General features: G+C 37.7%; 1 protein-coding gene across 14 annotated transcripts in view; it reads left to right on the top strand.

Moving 5' to 3' along the window:
* The window catches only part of MAGI1 (membrane associated guanylate kinase, WW and PDZ domain containing 1), a 655,279-nt gene that overhangs the window by 585,125 nt on the left and 52,985 nt on the right, over positions 1 to 17,169 (top strand). For all 14 annotated transcript variants that reach the window (XM_070738178.1, XM_070738171.1, XM_070738168.1 and 11 more), the window contains one exon: positions 4,915 to 5,131. In XM_070738178.1, coding sequence (XP_070594279.1) covers positions 4,915 to 5,131 — 217 coding nt within the window. The remainder of the gene's footprint in view (positions 1 to 4,914; positions 5,132 to 17,169) is intronic.

Genomic DNA, 17,169 nt, shown 5'->3' with positions numbered 1-17,169 from the left:
AAAAGTGCTGTGTTTGCTTCCAGTAGGCTTCTGAGTACAATTTCAAATGCTTGCTTTAACCTATAAGGCCATAGCTACTTGCAGGACCATGTGCTTTAGATAGATCTGGCTCATCCAGTGTGTTCATCCCAAATTGGGATGCTAATAGTTCTAAGAAAGGGGCCATGAGTATCCTGCTTCTTACGTTCAGCTCCACTCCCTAGAACAAGTCTACAACAATTTGCCATGTCTAACTTGCCACGGCCAACTCACCATGGGATAACTCACTGCAGGCTAAGTGTTACACTAATATCAAAGACTCTCTCTGTCTGTCTGTCTGTCTGTCTGTCTGTCTGTCTGTCTATCTATCTATCTAATCTATTTATCTATCTATCTATCTCTCTCTCTATCTCTATCTATCTCTATCTATCTATCTATCTATCTCTATCATCTATCTATCTCTATCTATCTATCTATCTATCTATCTATTTATCTATCATCTATCTATCCATCCATCCATCCATCCATCCATCTATCTATCTATCTATCGGATTTATATCCCGTCCCTCGGGGAGGACTCACGGCAGAAATGATAAAATAGAATCATTTAAAAAAGAATGCAAAAGGAGGGACAGAATAAAATGTAAATGGCAAAAAAATAAAATCTTTTAAAAAAATGTATTTTAAATAATCAAATAGAATTGTTAAATTGTCCCACAATGAGTTGGCTATGGCAAGTTGTCCTGCAGCATGTTGGCCATGGTGAGTTGGCCCATTCCTCCCTAGAACAATGCGTTGCTGAGAAACTAAATGGAGCCTCCTTAACAGTCATTCAGAGAGTGGTGAAAATAGAAATATGGGAACATAGAAGATTGACGGCGGAAAAAGACCTCATGGTCCATCTAGTCTGCCCTTATACTATTTCATGTATTTTATCTTAGGAGTGATATATGTTTATCCCAAGCATGTTTAAAATCAGTTACGTTGGATTTACCAACTACGTCTGCTGGAAGTTTGCTCCAAGGATCTACTACTCTTTCAGTAAAATAATATTTTCTCATGTTGCTTCTGATCTTTTCCCCAACTAATCTCAGATTGAACACTCACCTCTTCTGCACAGCTTTGCAGCGGGATGTTTTGGGATGTCTGCTGGTTTTTGCCATCTTGTTCTGTTCCTTTCTTCAGTTCTACTTTGATTGTTGTTGTTTCCTATTATATTATTTCTATGTTGTCTGGTGCAGAATCGAATCGAATCGAATTCTTTATTGGCCAAGTGTGATTGGACACACAAGGAATTTGTCATTGGTGCATATGCTCTCAGTGAACATAAAAGAAAAGATACATTTGTCAAGAATCATTAGGTGCAACACTTAACGATTGTCATAGGATACAAATAAGCATTCAGGAAACAATATTAATATTAATTGTGAGGATATAAACAACAGGTTACAGTCATACAGTCATAAGTGGGAGGAGATTGGTGATAGGAACAATGAGAAGACTAAGAGTAATGTATGGTGTTTGGTAGGCCACCCAGAATCCTTCCAATCAGGTAGCTTTTAAGAAAATGAGTGGATGAAAGTGGAGTATAGGTAGTCCTTAAACTTACAGCCGTTCGTTTACTGAGAGTTCAAAGTTATAATGGCACAGATAAAAAGTGACTTATATTGCAGCATCCCCACTGTCATGTGCTCAAAAATTAGACACTTGGTAACTGGCATATATTTATGATGGTTCCAACGTCCCAGGGTCATGTGATCACCATTCACAGCACTCACAGCCAGTTTCGGGCAAGCAAAAATCAAGCTGGGTTCACTTAACAATTGTGGGTTTTTTTAAAAAAAGGTTGAAAAATTGGTTGTGACTCACTTAACAAACTGCCTTGCTTAGCCTCAGAAATAATGGTGCACTTTCATGGTCATAAGTCAAGAACTGTCTGCAGTGATGGATGTCCCTGTTTTGATGTTGGGATGATGTCTTTTTTTAGCATTGTTTCTATGGGTTTATATCAGTTGTTTGTTTGTTTTTTAAATCAACTGCCAGGGGAGTCAGTGATATAAAAATGCTGTTACAAAAATCAATGAATGTATTATTTATACAATGCTACCGAAAAGTGCTTCTATAAAACTTTTCTTTTAAATACGCTACATATTTCAGACAAAGCCTTTTGGAGCGCTGAATAGTTTTTGACAATGAAGTGAGCTTAGGTAGCTCCAGATTGTAGTATCCAACTCCATAATTACATTTTCTCCTGCTTGCTCACATTCCCTATTCCTTTTGGCAGGTTCTCGCTGGCATAATTTTTCATAATTGTATTATAGTCTTCTTCCTCGGTTGGAAACATGATCCTAATCAGCAAGGACACACACTGCGGTAGAAATTCTACCTTGGAGATGTAACACTTTGGAACTCTAGCAGTATTTTCTTGCTGTCAATCAGTTTAGAAAAGCAAGCAGCCAATCAGGTTTGTCTACAACATGGTGTTGTAAGTCACAGCTTGGGGAAAAGGGATGGTAGGGAGAAAGAGTATCTGCCTGCAGCTTCCATCATAAAGCTGAAGTTGATATAGATGGGATTAGTGGAAGATACCACTTTATCCACCAAAGAGTCAGGTTAAAAGAAATGTTTTTCAGCATATTCTATGACATGTTGTATCAATGTGTTTTGGCCAAGCCCTTGCTTTTTAGAGAGATTTTTGTACTTGGATGTAAGAGCTGCAATTTAGTTGTTCTATCTGTTTTCTTTGATATTTCATGTTAGTGATGATGTTATAAAATTGTGCTTTCAAGCACATGAAAATAATTGGCATTGATAGATTAATTCAGTGCTTCTAGACTGTCATTTGGAGTTCTCTGGTACTTTTCAGTGAAAAGATTAGCATGAGCAGACAAGCTTTCTTGGAAAACCACTGTCTTATCTCTTTTAATGTTATTTGTGTTGTCCAAATGTATTGGACTTAAATGAAGTGTCCTTACTCAACAGCATGCTTTCTATCCCACAAGTATCTTAAAACCTGATGTAGAAAATAATCCAAATATTCCAGCTATCAGAGATACTTCGAATAAGAGGATCATGATTTTCAGAGTTTGGAAATTTTATTTGCTTTGGTTTCAAGCATTATTTTGAGACTTGTTTCATATTTGTAATGCGTCTGAATATTCTTACATACAGTGGAAACAGCACATTATTCCAGGTCTGGGTTATTGTAATGTATATTGATTTTGAGCTGTCATGACTGCTTGATGTATGGGAGATAAATAGAATCCGCGTAGTTGCACACGCTGCTTTGTTCCCCTGAAGTTGATGTCATTTATGCTCATATTGTTTTGACATTATCATTTATATAGAATGAGAATCTCTTCTGTAAATTTCATTTCACCGAACCTAGACGTTGTAATAAATTATAGATGGCCGATCTAATTCCCACACTGGATTTCTTTCTTTTTTTGGTTCCATGTTTAACAATTTATTGTAAGATATCAGAATTGAAAGAGAATTCAGGATATTTGACACTTTATTAGAGACCAATGGACTTCAGTTGGCAAATAATTCTGCTTTTGCACCCATATAAGAATTCAGAGCAACTTTGATTTTAGGTATCTAACCTTCGAATGGAACATGTGTGTTGTCCCTAATTCTGTCTCTTATATTTATTAAAGTAAGGTTTATTAAAGTAAGGTAGACAGTTTTCCTGGCAAAAAGAAGATTAAGAATCTTTAACAAGAAACATTGCATCCTTCAAATTTAATTTCTGGTAGCCATTTTTTAAATCTGATTTTAAAAAAGCTATGTTTGAGTACAAGTCTCAACTTCATTATGATGGCAAGAGAAACTTTTTTGACTGCTGTTGCTGTGTATAGTATTTAAGGGAGAGTGAGAGAGAGCCACTGAAGAGAAACTATTTGAATCTATCTGATATGATCCATTCCTTGTCCCTATTCCTGGATTTGAAATGCTGTCCTGAGCGGAAGGCAACTCTTTTGAGTTCCAAATCCATACAGAATCCTTGATTGGAGATATGTCTAAATAGTGTCGGAGGGATGCCAGCGTGGTTGGTGATGGATGACTTTCTCTTCCTCCGTCATTCTATCATTGGGTGAATTTTCCTGCGGTCAGCAAAAAAATGGAAATCGTCAAAGTCCCAAAGTGCCCTTATACAGTGGTACCTCTACTTACAAACTTAATTCGTTCCGTGACCAGTGGTACCTCTACTTACAAACTTAATTCGTTCCGTGACCAGGTTCTTAAGTAGAAAAGTTTGTAAGAAGAAGCAATTTTTCCCATAGGAATCAATGTAAAAAGCAAATAATGCGTGCAATTGGGGAAACCACAGAGAGGGTGGAGGCTCTGTTTCCTCCCAGGAGATTCCTAGAGAGGCCCCACGGAGGCTTCTCCCCGCCTTTTCTGGCCCTGTTTCCTCCCAGGAGATTCCTAGAGAGGCCCCATGGAGGCTTCTCCCTGCCTTTTCTGGCCCTGTTTCCTCCCAGGAGATTCCTAGAGAGGCCCACGGAGACTTCTTCTTACCTTTTCCGGCCCTGTTTCCTCCCAGGAGATTCCTAGAGAGGCCCCATGGAGGCTTCTCCCTGCCTTTTCCAGCCCTGTTTCCTCCCAGGAGATTCCTAAAGAGGCCCCCACGGAGGCTTCTCCCTGCATTCTACGGTTACAGTTTCAGAGGCTCAGGTTTGTAAGTGAAAAATGATTCTTGAGAAGAAGCAAAAAAATCTTGAACACCCAGTTCTTATCTAGAAAAGTTCGTAAGTAGAGGCGTTTGTAGGTAAAGGTACCTCTGTATATTTATTTAGGAACTTACAGAAGTGCTGAAGCTAGAAGGAGGGGGAAAAGGCTAAAGGAAATTGCTTGCCTGCAGATCATTAACCTTGGGATTCCCCATCCCATCCCTACTCTCCCTTCTTTTCTGGCTCTCTTCCTGGACAGCAACCACTTGAACGGAAAGACAGCCAAAACAGCTCCCAGCACAGCGTCTCCAGCCACCACAGCACCCACACGGCTTCACCGATTCATAGCACTCAGGTGCTTCCCGAATACCCTGTTCCTGAAACACCAGCGACAGACCAGCCGGACAACACAGGGCAGAAGAAGCCAGATCCATTCAAAATCTGGGCCCAGTCCAGGAGCATGTATGAAAGCCGACGTGAGTATGCCACGAGATATTATTATGCTAATGGAAGCTTTAGACAGCCGTGTCTATTCATTATATTATCAACTTCTGCCTTCGGGAAGATGTTTGCTTGGACTGAAAAGAATAAATTTGCCTTTGCATTAGTGGGATATGTGAGCAAAGGATGCTATGCTGGCTGTGGCTGAAAATGGGTGGGGAAAGCAACCCATATTTTGCAACTAGGAAGATTAGCAAATTATTTGTAATTATAGGAGCATTGCTTGCTTGCATGAGGTACCTAATTTTTGGAGTATAAGACACACTGGAGTATAAGACTTACCTTAGTTTTTGGGGAGAAAAATAGGGGGGAAATCTGCCTTCCAGATATTCATATTAGGCAGCACATTATTTTATCCCCTGATTAGGGCTTTTTAAAAAATCTTATTCGGAGAGAGTAACAATAAAAGAGCTTGGAAGCTAGCCCCTGGTTAGGGCTGGAAAGAAACCAATGAAAAAAAAAATGGACAGACTTTGGGCTTGGAAAATATTCTTTTCAGAGAGAAACAATGAAAGAGCCTGCAAGGTAAGAGCTGGGAAGATCGTTAGTAGCTAATTAGGGCTGGGTAAAAAAGGCTACCTTCAGAGTATAAGACACATGAACTTTCAGCGTCTTTTAGGGAGTAAAAAGGTGCGTTTTATACTCCAAAAAATATGGGAGATTGAGGACTTAATGATGAGCAAAGAAGGACATAAATACGTATTTTCAGGATTATGATTTGGGGGGGGGGGATGTCTGTTTATTTCTCTTTTTCATTTTAAAATAAATCCATTCCTTAAAGGAGATATATTGTGTAGACCAAGGGTGTCAAATTCATGTCATCACATGATCGTCACATGACGTATTATAACTTTCTTCTGTTGCTAAAACCAGGGGGTGGGGGGTGGCCCGCCTGTGGCGTATGTGGCCCACATCCTGTGAGTTTGACACCCTAATGTAGATTATACAAATGCTTTGTTCATAAACACAGAAGTGGGCAGTTTTTCTTGTTTGTAGCTAATCTCTTAAAAAATCTTATGCTCTCATGCCTTTAACTTGCAAAGGGTTAATTAAGGATGGGTGAACAGTGCAGTCAGGCGGTAGGGAAAGCAAGTAGGATGCTTGGCTGCATAGCTAGAGGTATAACAAGTAGGAAGAGGGAGATTATGATCCTGCTATATAGTGTGCTGGTGAGACCACATTTGGAATAATGTGTTCAGTTCTGGAGACCTCACCGACAAAAAGATATTGACAAAATTGAAAGGGTCCAAAGACGGGCTACAAGAATGGTGGAAGGTCTTAAGCATAAAACGTATCAGGAAAGACTTAATGAACTCAATCTGTATAGTCTGGAGGACAGAAGGAAAAGGGAGGACATGATCAAAACATTTAAATATGTTAAAGGGTTAAATAAGGTCCAGGAGAGAAGTGTTTTTAATAGGAAAGTGAACACGAGAACAAGGGGACATAATCTGAAGTTAGTTGGGGGAAAGATCAAAAGCAACATGAGAAAATATTATTTTACTTGAAGAGTAGTAGATCCTTGGAACAAACTTCCAGCAGACGTGGTTGGTAAATCCACAGTAACTAAATTTAAACATGCCTGGGATAAACATATATCCATCCTAAGATAAAATACAGAAAATAGTATAACGGATGGATCATGAGGTCTTTTTCTGCCATCAGTATTCCATGTTTCTATGTTTCTAAGGAGTTAGTTGAAAATGAACATCACAGTAGTATGCTTAAAGAACCTTTGGGTGTGAGTAGCTGGTCCTTGTGTGTTCAATTATTCCGTTGTTTTTCATTAGTCAGGTTAACATTTCCTAGTTGGCTATTGAAGTACAAAGATTTAAATCCAAAAATGCTAAAAGTTTTTTTTAATAAAAAATTACAAGTGCATTGTTGAGTGACTTTCTGCCAAGCCATGCTTGTCTTTATTTTTATGTGTTGTTCCGTCAATTGCAGAAAACAAACGGAGTAAGTATCTTTTATTTTAGTTATTAATACATTCAGTCCACAAATAATTCAATAGAGGGTTGATTTGATTCCAAGGGATTTAGTTTATTATTCTACCTAACTTAATGTATTTCTTTTTATGCTCCCCCCACTCTTTTAATTGATGGATTATTTTATGATGAGATTAATAGCCAATATACTCTTGGAACAGAGCGTGATGCAAATAAAGTAAATAAATAATAAGTAATAAAATTAAAAATGGATGTCAATAAATATACTTTTGATTTTAAATGATGGATATTTTCTTAAATAGCATCTTTTACAGCATGAATTATCATTTCAGAGTGACTTAGGGATAAAACAGTTAAACTACTTACATAAAAAAGTGCCATTTATCATGTGGATTTGGGATTTTGCATTGCCTGTAGAACTGAATGGACTTAAAATAAAATCAGTTTTGAATGATTGCGTGAAGAGTAGGAAAATGTTGGTAGAGACTTTGCGGCTAAAACAATGCCAAAGTCTCTTTATTGCTTGGCTTTTCCTGTTGTATTACTCATATTTGTTCTAAGGGAATGGCAAAGGACATTTCGCTATACATTCAATTCTAAGTAGCATAATGGGCTTGTACATTAGCCTTTTATATGTGGGTGGATCTCTGCAGGCTAAGAATTAGACCCAAAGTTCGTCCAAAAAGGACAAATAGTATTCTGAGCTTAAAAGTACATTTCCATAAAACATTAATACATTTATTTTTGTGTTTCAATTCTGGAAATCTGGGATAAAAATATGTTCAATTTATTAACTGCCCATAGATTGCCCTGGATTATAGAGCATATCTATACTTAAGGTTCCTCCTTCCTTTGTCTACCCAACATATTAGTAGCATCTCCTCGCCCTCTCAAAATGTTCAACTGTTTTAGAGTAGGAACCAATTAAGCATTGTTTTCTGATGATCCGAAAACCAAGGTTAAATCCTACCTTCTAGGAAGAACCTTAGAGACAAGGGAGATCACCTGATCTATCTAACACTAACACAGAAAAATAGTAAATGCAGGACCAGGCCTTGTCACTTCTCATCCTATAAAACAATATATCTCAACCTTGGCCACTTAAAGAAGTGTGGACTTCAATTCCCATAATTCCCCCACTAGCAATTACCCAATATGATTGGGATATTCTGAGAATTGTATCCCACACATCCTCAAGTGGCCAGGGTCGATAGATGTTGTTTGAAAACAATGACAAGAATCCCAGTTGCCAAACAATCACATGAGCATGGGAAAACCTGCCATACGAGATTAGATTAGATTAGATTTATTGGATTTATATGCCGCCCCTCTCCGTAGACTCGGGGCGGCTCACAACAATGGTAAACAAAACATAGTAACAAATCTAATATTTCGAAATGTAAATTACAGTTTTAAATTTTGAAATCCAAAAGAGCCCCAATATATAAAAAACAAGCACACAATCGAATCATACACAAAAACTACATGGGCAATTCCCCCATGCCTGACGGCAGAGGTGGGTTTTAAGGAGTTTCCGAAAGGCAAGGAGGGTGGGGGCAATCCTAATCTCTGGGGGGAGCTGGTTCCAGAGGGTCGGAGCCACCACAGAGAAGGCTCTTCCCCTGGATCCCGCCAGATGACATTGTTTAGTCGACGGGACCCGGAGAAGGCCCACTCTGTGGGACCTAACCGGTCGCTGAGATTCGTGCGGCAGAAGGCGATCCCGGAGATATTCTGGCCCGATGCCATGAAGGGCTTTATAGGTCATAACCAACACTTTGAATTGTGACCGGAAACTGATCGGCAACCAATGCAGACTGCGGAGTGTTGGAGTAACATCAGCATATTTAGAGAAGCCCATGATTGCTCTCGCAGCTGCATTCAGCACGATCTGAAGTTTGTGTAAATTGCTACTTTATGGTTTACCATTCCCTTCTAGATTTGAAGAAATGATTTTTCTTCTATTCCTCCTTCACTTGGGTGTCTTGTCTTTTTTTAGCTTAGAAAGCGGATAGCAGGGTTGGCTGCACAATTTTTAAGTGACAATGACTCAAGGGAGGTAGCAATTGACTGAAAAACTGGGAATATAATCCTATGTGATATTAAGGAGATTCACAACTCTGATATTCTAAAACCAGTACGATTCTAATGCAGATTACAAGGAGAAACTATCCTCTACAATTTGAGGGCTTATTAGTTGCACATTTAATGTAAGCATGTAGCTTGGCCTAAAAAGATTTCTGAAATTTTTGCATTCTCATCATGCAACCTCTATTATGTGGAGTTTTTGTCTCCTGTTCCTTCCCTCAATCATCCCTGTAACATTGATTGTTTATTTATTTTTTGGAATACTGTGTTCAGTTCTGGAGACCTCACCTACAAAAAGATATTGACAAAATTGAACAGGTCCAAAGACGGACTACAAGAATGGTGGAAGGTCTTAAGCATAAAACGTATCAGGAAAGACTTAATGAACTCAATCTGTAGAGTCTGGAGGACAGAAGGAAAAGGGGGGACATGATTGAAACATTTAAATATGTTAAAGGGTTAAATAAGGTCCAGGAGGGAAGTGTTTTTAATAGGAAAGTGAACACAAGAACAAGGGTACACAATCTGAAGTTAGTTGGGGGAAAGATCAAAAGCAACATGAGAAAATATTATTTTACTGAAAGAATAGTAGATCCTTGGAACAAACTTCCAGCAGATATGGTAGATAAATCCACAGTAACTGAATTTAATCATGCCTGGGATAAACATATATCCATCCTAAGATAAAATACAGAAAATAGTACAAGGGCAGACTAGATGGACCATGAGGTCTTTTTCTGCCGTTAGACTTCTTTGTTTATCCCACCTTTACTAATTTATTTTGTAAATAGTAAAGCCTGCAAATATATCTTATACTCCTTCATCCTCCAATTTTCCTCACCATGACCAAAGATGAGTAAAGTGAGAGTAGAACTTCAGCATCGCCTGGTTCTAGCCTGGTTGTAGCATTTGTCTAGTCTTTGACAAATGTGGTGTAGTGGTTACAGCACCAGGTTCTAGCCTGGTGCCGTAACCACTAGACCACATTTATCTAAGACCCCTCCCCCATACCTATATATAATACTGACAACTGAACACGTTATTAGAAATAGCTAATTATTAATTACAATAAGCTTAACAGTTTCAGCTGCAATCTGTTCTCCCATCCGTATGTGTGTATGTGTTTCTCAACTTCTCCATCTTTAACATATTTAAACAATGCAAGTTACATGCATTTTTGGAGTTCTGACCACCTTAATGGAGTCCATGGCAAGGGGGATTCTTTGTTGCTGGAGGTCGCAGCAAATGTTGCGTTGTTGTTACCTGCTCTATAACTTTCCATTACCCATTTTAAAAAATAAAAATAAAAAAGTAAAGGATATTTTTCCTTGAAATGTAATGTAAATGGAAGCAGAGGAAGTCAGGATGGATGCAGCTTCTGAGGATGTATAATGTCGTCTATAAATATGTTTTATATATAAAATATATAATGAAAGACAAAATATTCGCAATGGTTCTCAACCTGGGGGTTGGGACCCCTTTTGGGGGGGGTGTCAAACAACCGTTTCAAAGGGGTCGCCTAAGACAAATTTCCCATGGTGTTGGGGACTACAGCTTCTAATCTAGCGCCTTGGAACATATTTTTACAATCTGACCAATCAGGTGTTTACAGGGGGGATGTCCCTTTCACCTTCCTGCCAATCAGCTTAAAGCTCTGTTGGGAGAATTGGCACTAGACTTATGGTTGGGGGTCACCACAACATGAGGAACTGTATTAAGGGGTCGCGGCATTAGAAAGATTGAGAACCACTGATATATAGGTTTATTCAGTTCCTAGATGACTAAGTATGGCCTTTCCTTCCTCCAGACTCGACTTCCCCAGACTCCATACTTCTCCAGAAAGAAAGGGGTTTTGAAAGTATTTTCAAAATCAAACTCTCTTTTGGGATATTAATGCCTACTGAGATTTTAAAAAAATGCAAGAATATTTTCTTGCACATTACTACCTCAAAGGCTGATAGATGGATGAAAGGGGATTTCTCATAGTAATATTGTTCCAGCTGGGTTGAACAAAAGCAGCCTGTGGAACTTCTGTAAATTGTATGACCACTGACACTTGCATAGGTTTTTGTCTCGTGCATATTTTAACATTATATTTTGCTTTTTAAAATGTAATAACATTTTTAAAAAATCATCAGCACTTTTTTTAGAAATGGGGTAAGTTAGTTAATCAGAATTAGCTTAGAATGTTCTAATTTTTAAGTTTGAACTTCGAAAAGTTCAAATTCCTTGAAATATTAAGTTTACTGTCATTTCAATGTTGCTATTATTTGCCATTTAAAGTGACTTTTCCCGGGTGAATAGTATTTGATAAATTTAAATCTAAGAGCAGAATAATCCTTTACTTTAAAATAGTTTGCATTTTAACAAATAATGCATGAAGAAACATTGACAATAAAAACCAACATATTACTGAATATTACTAAGATTATAAGAGAAATATGAGAGAATAACCTTAGATATTTTAATCCTGATTGAGCGATTATGTATTATGAGGCTGATGTCGATTCTTAGTAACCACATAGATTTTCTCCATTATGATCTATCTTTAATCTAGTTCTTCAGATTTTCCAGTGGTAGAATTGGAAATAACAACAACAATAATACCACCAATAGTAATAAGCCCATTGAGTACAATCTCAATCCAATTGGAGCAATATCAGCATTGTCAAATTCATCATCAATTGCAAAAAGCAACTTTACTGCCAACAGTTTACATTGTGTGATGATATCTGTAACACTACCAAACATCCACATCTGCCTATCCAAGGTTCTTGCGAAGGACTTGATAGGTAGATAAAAATGCCCAATCCAATCTGAACATCTGAAACATCTTAATTGCAAATAGTCAATTGCAATTATTTGGAACAGCTTATATGCCACAACAATACAATTTATACAATACAATTTATTTAAAGATAAATAAGGCAATGGGGCCAGATGGCATCCACCCCAGAGTTCTTAAAAGAAATCAGATTTGTCATTGCTACCCCCCTGACTGATTAGTTTAACCAATCCCTTGTTGTTAATGGTGAGTATTTTGAGCAGAGACTGGTTACAAGCAGTATGCCACAAGGGTCTGTTCTGGGTCTTATTCTTTTTAATCTGTTTGTGAGTGACATAGGGGAAGGTTTGATAGGGAAGGTTTGCCTATTTGCCGATGACTCTAAACTGTGCAATAGGGTTGATATTCCTGGAGGCGTCTGTAATATGGCAAATGATTTAGCTTTGCTAAACTGTGCAATAGGGTTGATATTCCTGGAGGCGTCTGTAATATGGCAAATGATTTAGCTTTGCTAGATAAATGGTCAAAGCAATGGAAACTGCAGTTTAATGTTTCCAAATGTAAAATAATACACTTGGGGGAAAGGAATCCTCAATATGAGTATTGTATTGCCAGTTCTGTGCTAGCAAAAACTTCAGAAGAGAAGGATTTAGGGGTAGTGATTTCTGACAGTCTCAAAATGGGTGAACAGTGTGGTCAGGCGGTAGGGAAAGCAAGTAGAATGCTTGGCTGCACAGCTAGAGGTATAACCACCAGGAAGAGGGAGATTGTGATCCCACTGTATAGAGCGCTGGTGAGACCACATTTGGAATACTGTGTTCAGTTCTGGAGACCTCACCTACAAAAAGATATTGACAAAATTGAACAGGTCCAAAGACGGGCTACAAAAATGGTGGAAGGTCTTAAGCATAAAACTTATCAGGAAAGACTTAATGAACTCAATCTATATAGTCTGGAGGACAGAAGAAAAAGGGGAGACATGATCGAAACATTTAAATATGTTAAAGGGTTAAATAAGGTTCAGGAGAGAAGTGTTTTTAATAGGAAAGTGAACACAAGAGCAAGGGGGCACAATCTGAGGTTAGTTGGGGGAAAGATTAGAAGTAACGTGAGAAAATATTATTTTACTGAAAGAGTAGTAGATGCTTGGAACAAACTTCCAGCAGACATGGTTGGTAAATCCACAGTAACTGAATTTCAATATGCCTGGGATAAACACATATCCATCCTAAGATAAAATACAGGAAATAGTATAAGGGCAGACTAGATGGACCATGAGGTATTTTTCTGCCGTCAATCTTCTATGTTTCTATACTATCAACAGCAAAATCTGTTTTGGAGATTTTGGTTCATACAAGATCTCATGGGCGGCTCAAACTAGGATGGATCAAAATGGCCAGCTGCTCAGTTTGATCCGTCCCTGAATTGCAAACAAGAGTGGATTGCTTGTAAAACTCACCTTTTGCAGCCCTCGTTGGGCAGACAGTATGATGTGCATTCTGTCAGTGAGCTGATGGCCCACCCCTTATATGGATTACCATCCAAATTTTGTCAAATAGATACAGAACTATTTTTATTGCTTACAAACCTGTTTGGTTGCCTAGGCTTTCCTTCAGCCAGTTCTCAATTGTAATTATGTTTGTGTGTAAGAAAACAATCCGGAAAGAAAGAAAGAAAAAAAGAAAGAAAGAGGGAGGGAAGAAAGGAAGAAAGAAAGAAAGAAAGAGGGAGGGAAGAAAGAAAGAAAGGAAGAAAGGAAGGAAGGAAGGAAAAAAGAAAGAAAGAGGGAGGGAGGGTGGGAGGGAGGGAAGGAAGGAAGAAAGAAAGAAAGAAAAAGAAAGGGAGGGAGGGGAGGAAGGAAGGAAGGAAAAGAAAAGATTCCCTTATGCCCTAACATTACTTAAAATAATGTTTTGGATAAGAAATGTATATAGTGCGAGTTAGAACAGTGGGCATAGCCTTTGCATAAGCCAGATAAAGCCATACTGGGTATTTCAAATCTGTCTCGGCAATGAGAGGTGAATTTTCTTAAAATATACTTTGCTCTACACAGGTAAATGGATCTGCTCTCCCAGGATGGAACACAACTTGAATTTGCAGTGTTCCCTGGTATTATTTTTACTCCTAGGCTTTTCCTTACTTGAGGCAGAGATACCAATAGTATCTTAATCTTTCAGAGTAAAAATAGCCTATTTCTTTAGAGCACTGTGTGTGCAGACTGCTAAAAGGCCGCTGCATTTCACAAAGCAGGCTGCTTCTGATGTGCAGGTAGCTGGTGATGGAGGATTTAATCACAGAGATATTTCAGCAAATCTGTGCAAATCCTTATTTGTCTTAAAGGGAACAATGCAATGCAATGCAATGCAATACAATCTTTATTGATTTACTCATTTGACCATATCAAATGACTAAATCAATAAAACTAATACAAATATACAAGTAGATACAAAGAAAACAATAGGACATGTTCATAGTCAGTTGGCACTCCTGCAATTAACCCCAAACTGATGTAAGTTCTGTCCTCTTTGAAATGGCCTTTCAAATAAAGCATCCATCTTACTAGTGATATGCAGGGTCATTCCCCAGCATTTTTTAGTTTTTAAATAGCAAGAGCAATTGGACTTTTATACCATTTCATAGTGCTTTATAGCAGTCCCTAAGCAGTTTAGAGTCAGAATATTGCCCCCTACCATCTGGGTCCTCAGTTCACTGGCTTTCAAAGGCTGAGTCAAGGAAAGCTTGAACCAATCAGGATTGAACTTCTGGCAGTGAGCAGAGTTAGCCTGCAGTACTGCATTTTAACCACTCTGCCACTATGGCTCCTAAGAATCTAAGCAACCAGCCCTTTCTGCAGAGAATAGTTTGCAGACAAAAAGAATTTGTTGAATGCCTTCAATGGCTGATGCGTCACAAATACACGGTGTTTTTTTAAATGAAATTCCATGCAACCTCCCATGTCTCTGCAGAAGATTGGCCGAACACATCCATGAACATCAACTTGCAGAAGATATAATGAAAATCCATTAATTTCACCAAAGATAGACAGACCTAACCTTAGGTTTAACTGGGGAACTATCAGCATTTTAGACCAAGCCAATTCTTAAACCCTAGAGAATTCATGGAAACCTGGCCATCAACCGACATATTGACATAAACAACATCTACACAAACATCAACCGACATATTGACATAAACAACATCTACATGCATCCAAGAGACAATGAAAAAGCCAAAACAGAAACAAAAAGACCAAAACACCTCCTCATCAGCAATCAATACCCAGATGAGCATAGATTAAAACCAAGATTAATATTAGACCCAACAATCAAGAAGCAGACAATACCTCAAAGAAGGAGTTGAAAAACAAGCTAATACTAAACAACTATTCAATCAAGGAACCATTAAGACCACTCCCACAAACACTAAAAGCCACTAGACTATAAAATGAGAGCTAGCTTCACTTCCTATTAGCATTGATGATGTTATCTAGTTTGCTAAGGAAACATCTGCAAGTAAACAACAAAGCTAACAGAGCATCAAGTCCCCACAATTTTGTATGACTTTGGTGTGAGTTGCTATTGGAGAAATTGATACTTTGACTAGAAACTTTCTGTTAGAAGTGGAATTCTCAAGAATAGCAAAATGACTTCACAAGAAATTTTGAATCAATACATTGATCGCTTCCAACCTATATCTTTGGCTACTTGAGTAATAAATATTAATGAGTAGTAATAAGGCAAATCAAATAAAAACAGTGCTTCTTAGTTTCTTGCTGGTGTCCGTTCCTTCAAGCATAACATTTTTCCCTTGGCAATGCAAAGCCATCCTTTTTTCAGTCATCCCTTACAAAAGACAAATTCCTTATGTGTCCAATCACACTTGGCCAATAAAGAATTCTATTCTATTCTTACTCTACCTATATTAAAGAGTAAGGGGCTTATTTTAAAGCATTTAATCAAAATGCTTTGGCTATATTTTATTTTAGAAAAAGTGCTCCAATATAAAATATTCAATCAAACAGCTTAAAACAACACATAAGGTAACAGAAATATGAATTAGCAGAGGATTCAGGTCATAGGATCATGAAATAAAAATGGACCTCAAAGAATGTAATCCAGTCTCCTACTAATTTAAAGAATCTGTAGTTAATGCAATTTTGATCTTTAATTAGAAATTCTTAATAAAGTAGTGTTCACCGTTGATCACCTCTGAAATAGCCTGTACATTCCAGATGTTCTTTGGGGCATTTTCCTTGAAATTTGAACCTGGATCTTGTCCTAGATCCAATATGTATGTGAACTATGTGATAATATTAAAAGACGGTGGTGATGCTATTTTTCTGAGTAACTCGAAGCACCAGTGGTTTGAAAAGTATATCCAGTTACATTCAAAGTAACTACAGTTACTGATGTGGAAGACTGTACACAGGTGGTTGACAGAAATTACAGAAACAGAAATAGAATTCACCCCTGAAGGCTTCTTACTTGGAATCTGGAACAAAAATACCCAAGACATATATTTAGTCACACACATAATCACCGCAACTAAAATAGTTCACGCCCAGATCTGGAAAAATAAAAACATACCTTCAGAAGGTCAAATTATAGAAAAAGTATACAGATGTGCAGAAATGGACGAGATGACAAGGGATATTAAGGGAACAAAAGATAATGAAACCGTTAAAATATGGGAGAAATGGCACAAGTGGATTCAAAAAAGATACCAGATAGAATGACAGTTAATTTCAGGCTAAAGGTGTACCAAAATATTTGATAAATTGTTCTTCGATTGGCTTACTGTAAATATATGAATACGCTCACAACTTTCGCTATTTTAATATCTTTCATTTTGGATTAAAGTAAGTTTCTCATATTCCTCTTATTTATTTTTTCTTGTATTCCAGAAGTAAAGACAAAGTATAACTGTACATTAAAACGGGCAATGATCTGTAAATAGATGTTTTTCGTAATGTACCAAAAACAATTAAACTTTAAAAAAGTAAAGTATCATGCAAATCCATAGGTACATCATTTACAATACTAACTGCGTTTACAGTCAATCAGCCAACCAGTCAGTCAGTCAAGACAGCAGGATATGTTTTAATATGTTTTCCATAGACTAAGGGATGATTCCTGTGCCAATCAGAAGCATGCAAAAGCAATGGCTAAAATGTACAACTGAATATAATTTA

The sequence above is a fragment of the Erythrolamprus reginae genome, chromosome 2 (assembly GCF_031021105.1).
Source record: "Erythrolamprus reginae isolate rEryReg1 chromosome 2, rEryReg1.hap1, whole genome shotgun sequence".
Taxonomy (NCBI): Eukaryota; Metazoa; Chordata; class Lepidosauria; order Squamata; family Dipsadidae; genus Erythrolamprus; species Erythrolamprus reginae.
This window is presented reverse-complemented; position numbering and strand designations above follow the sequence as displayed.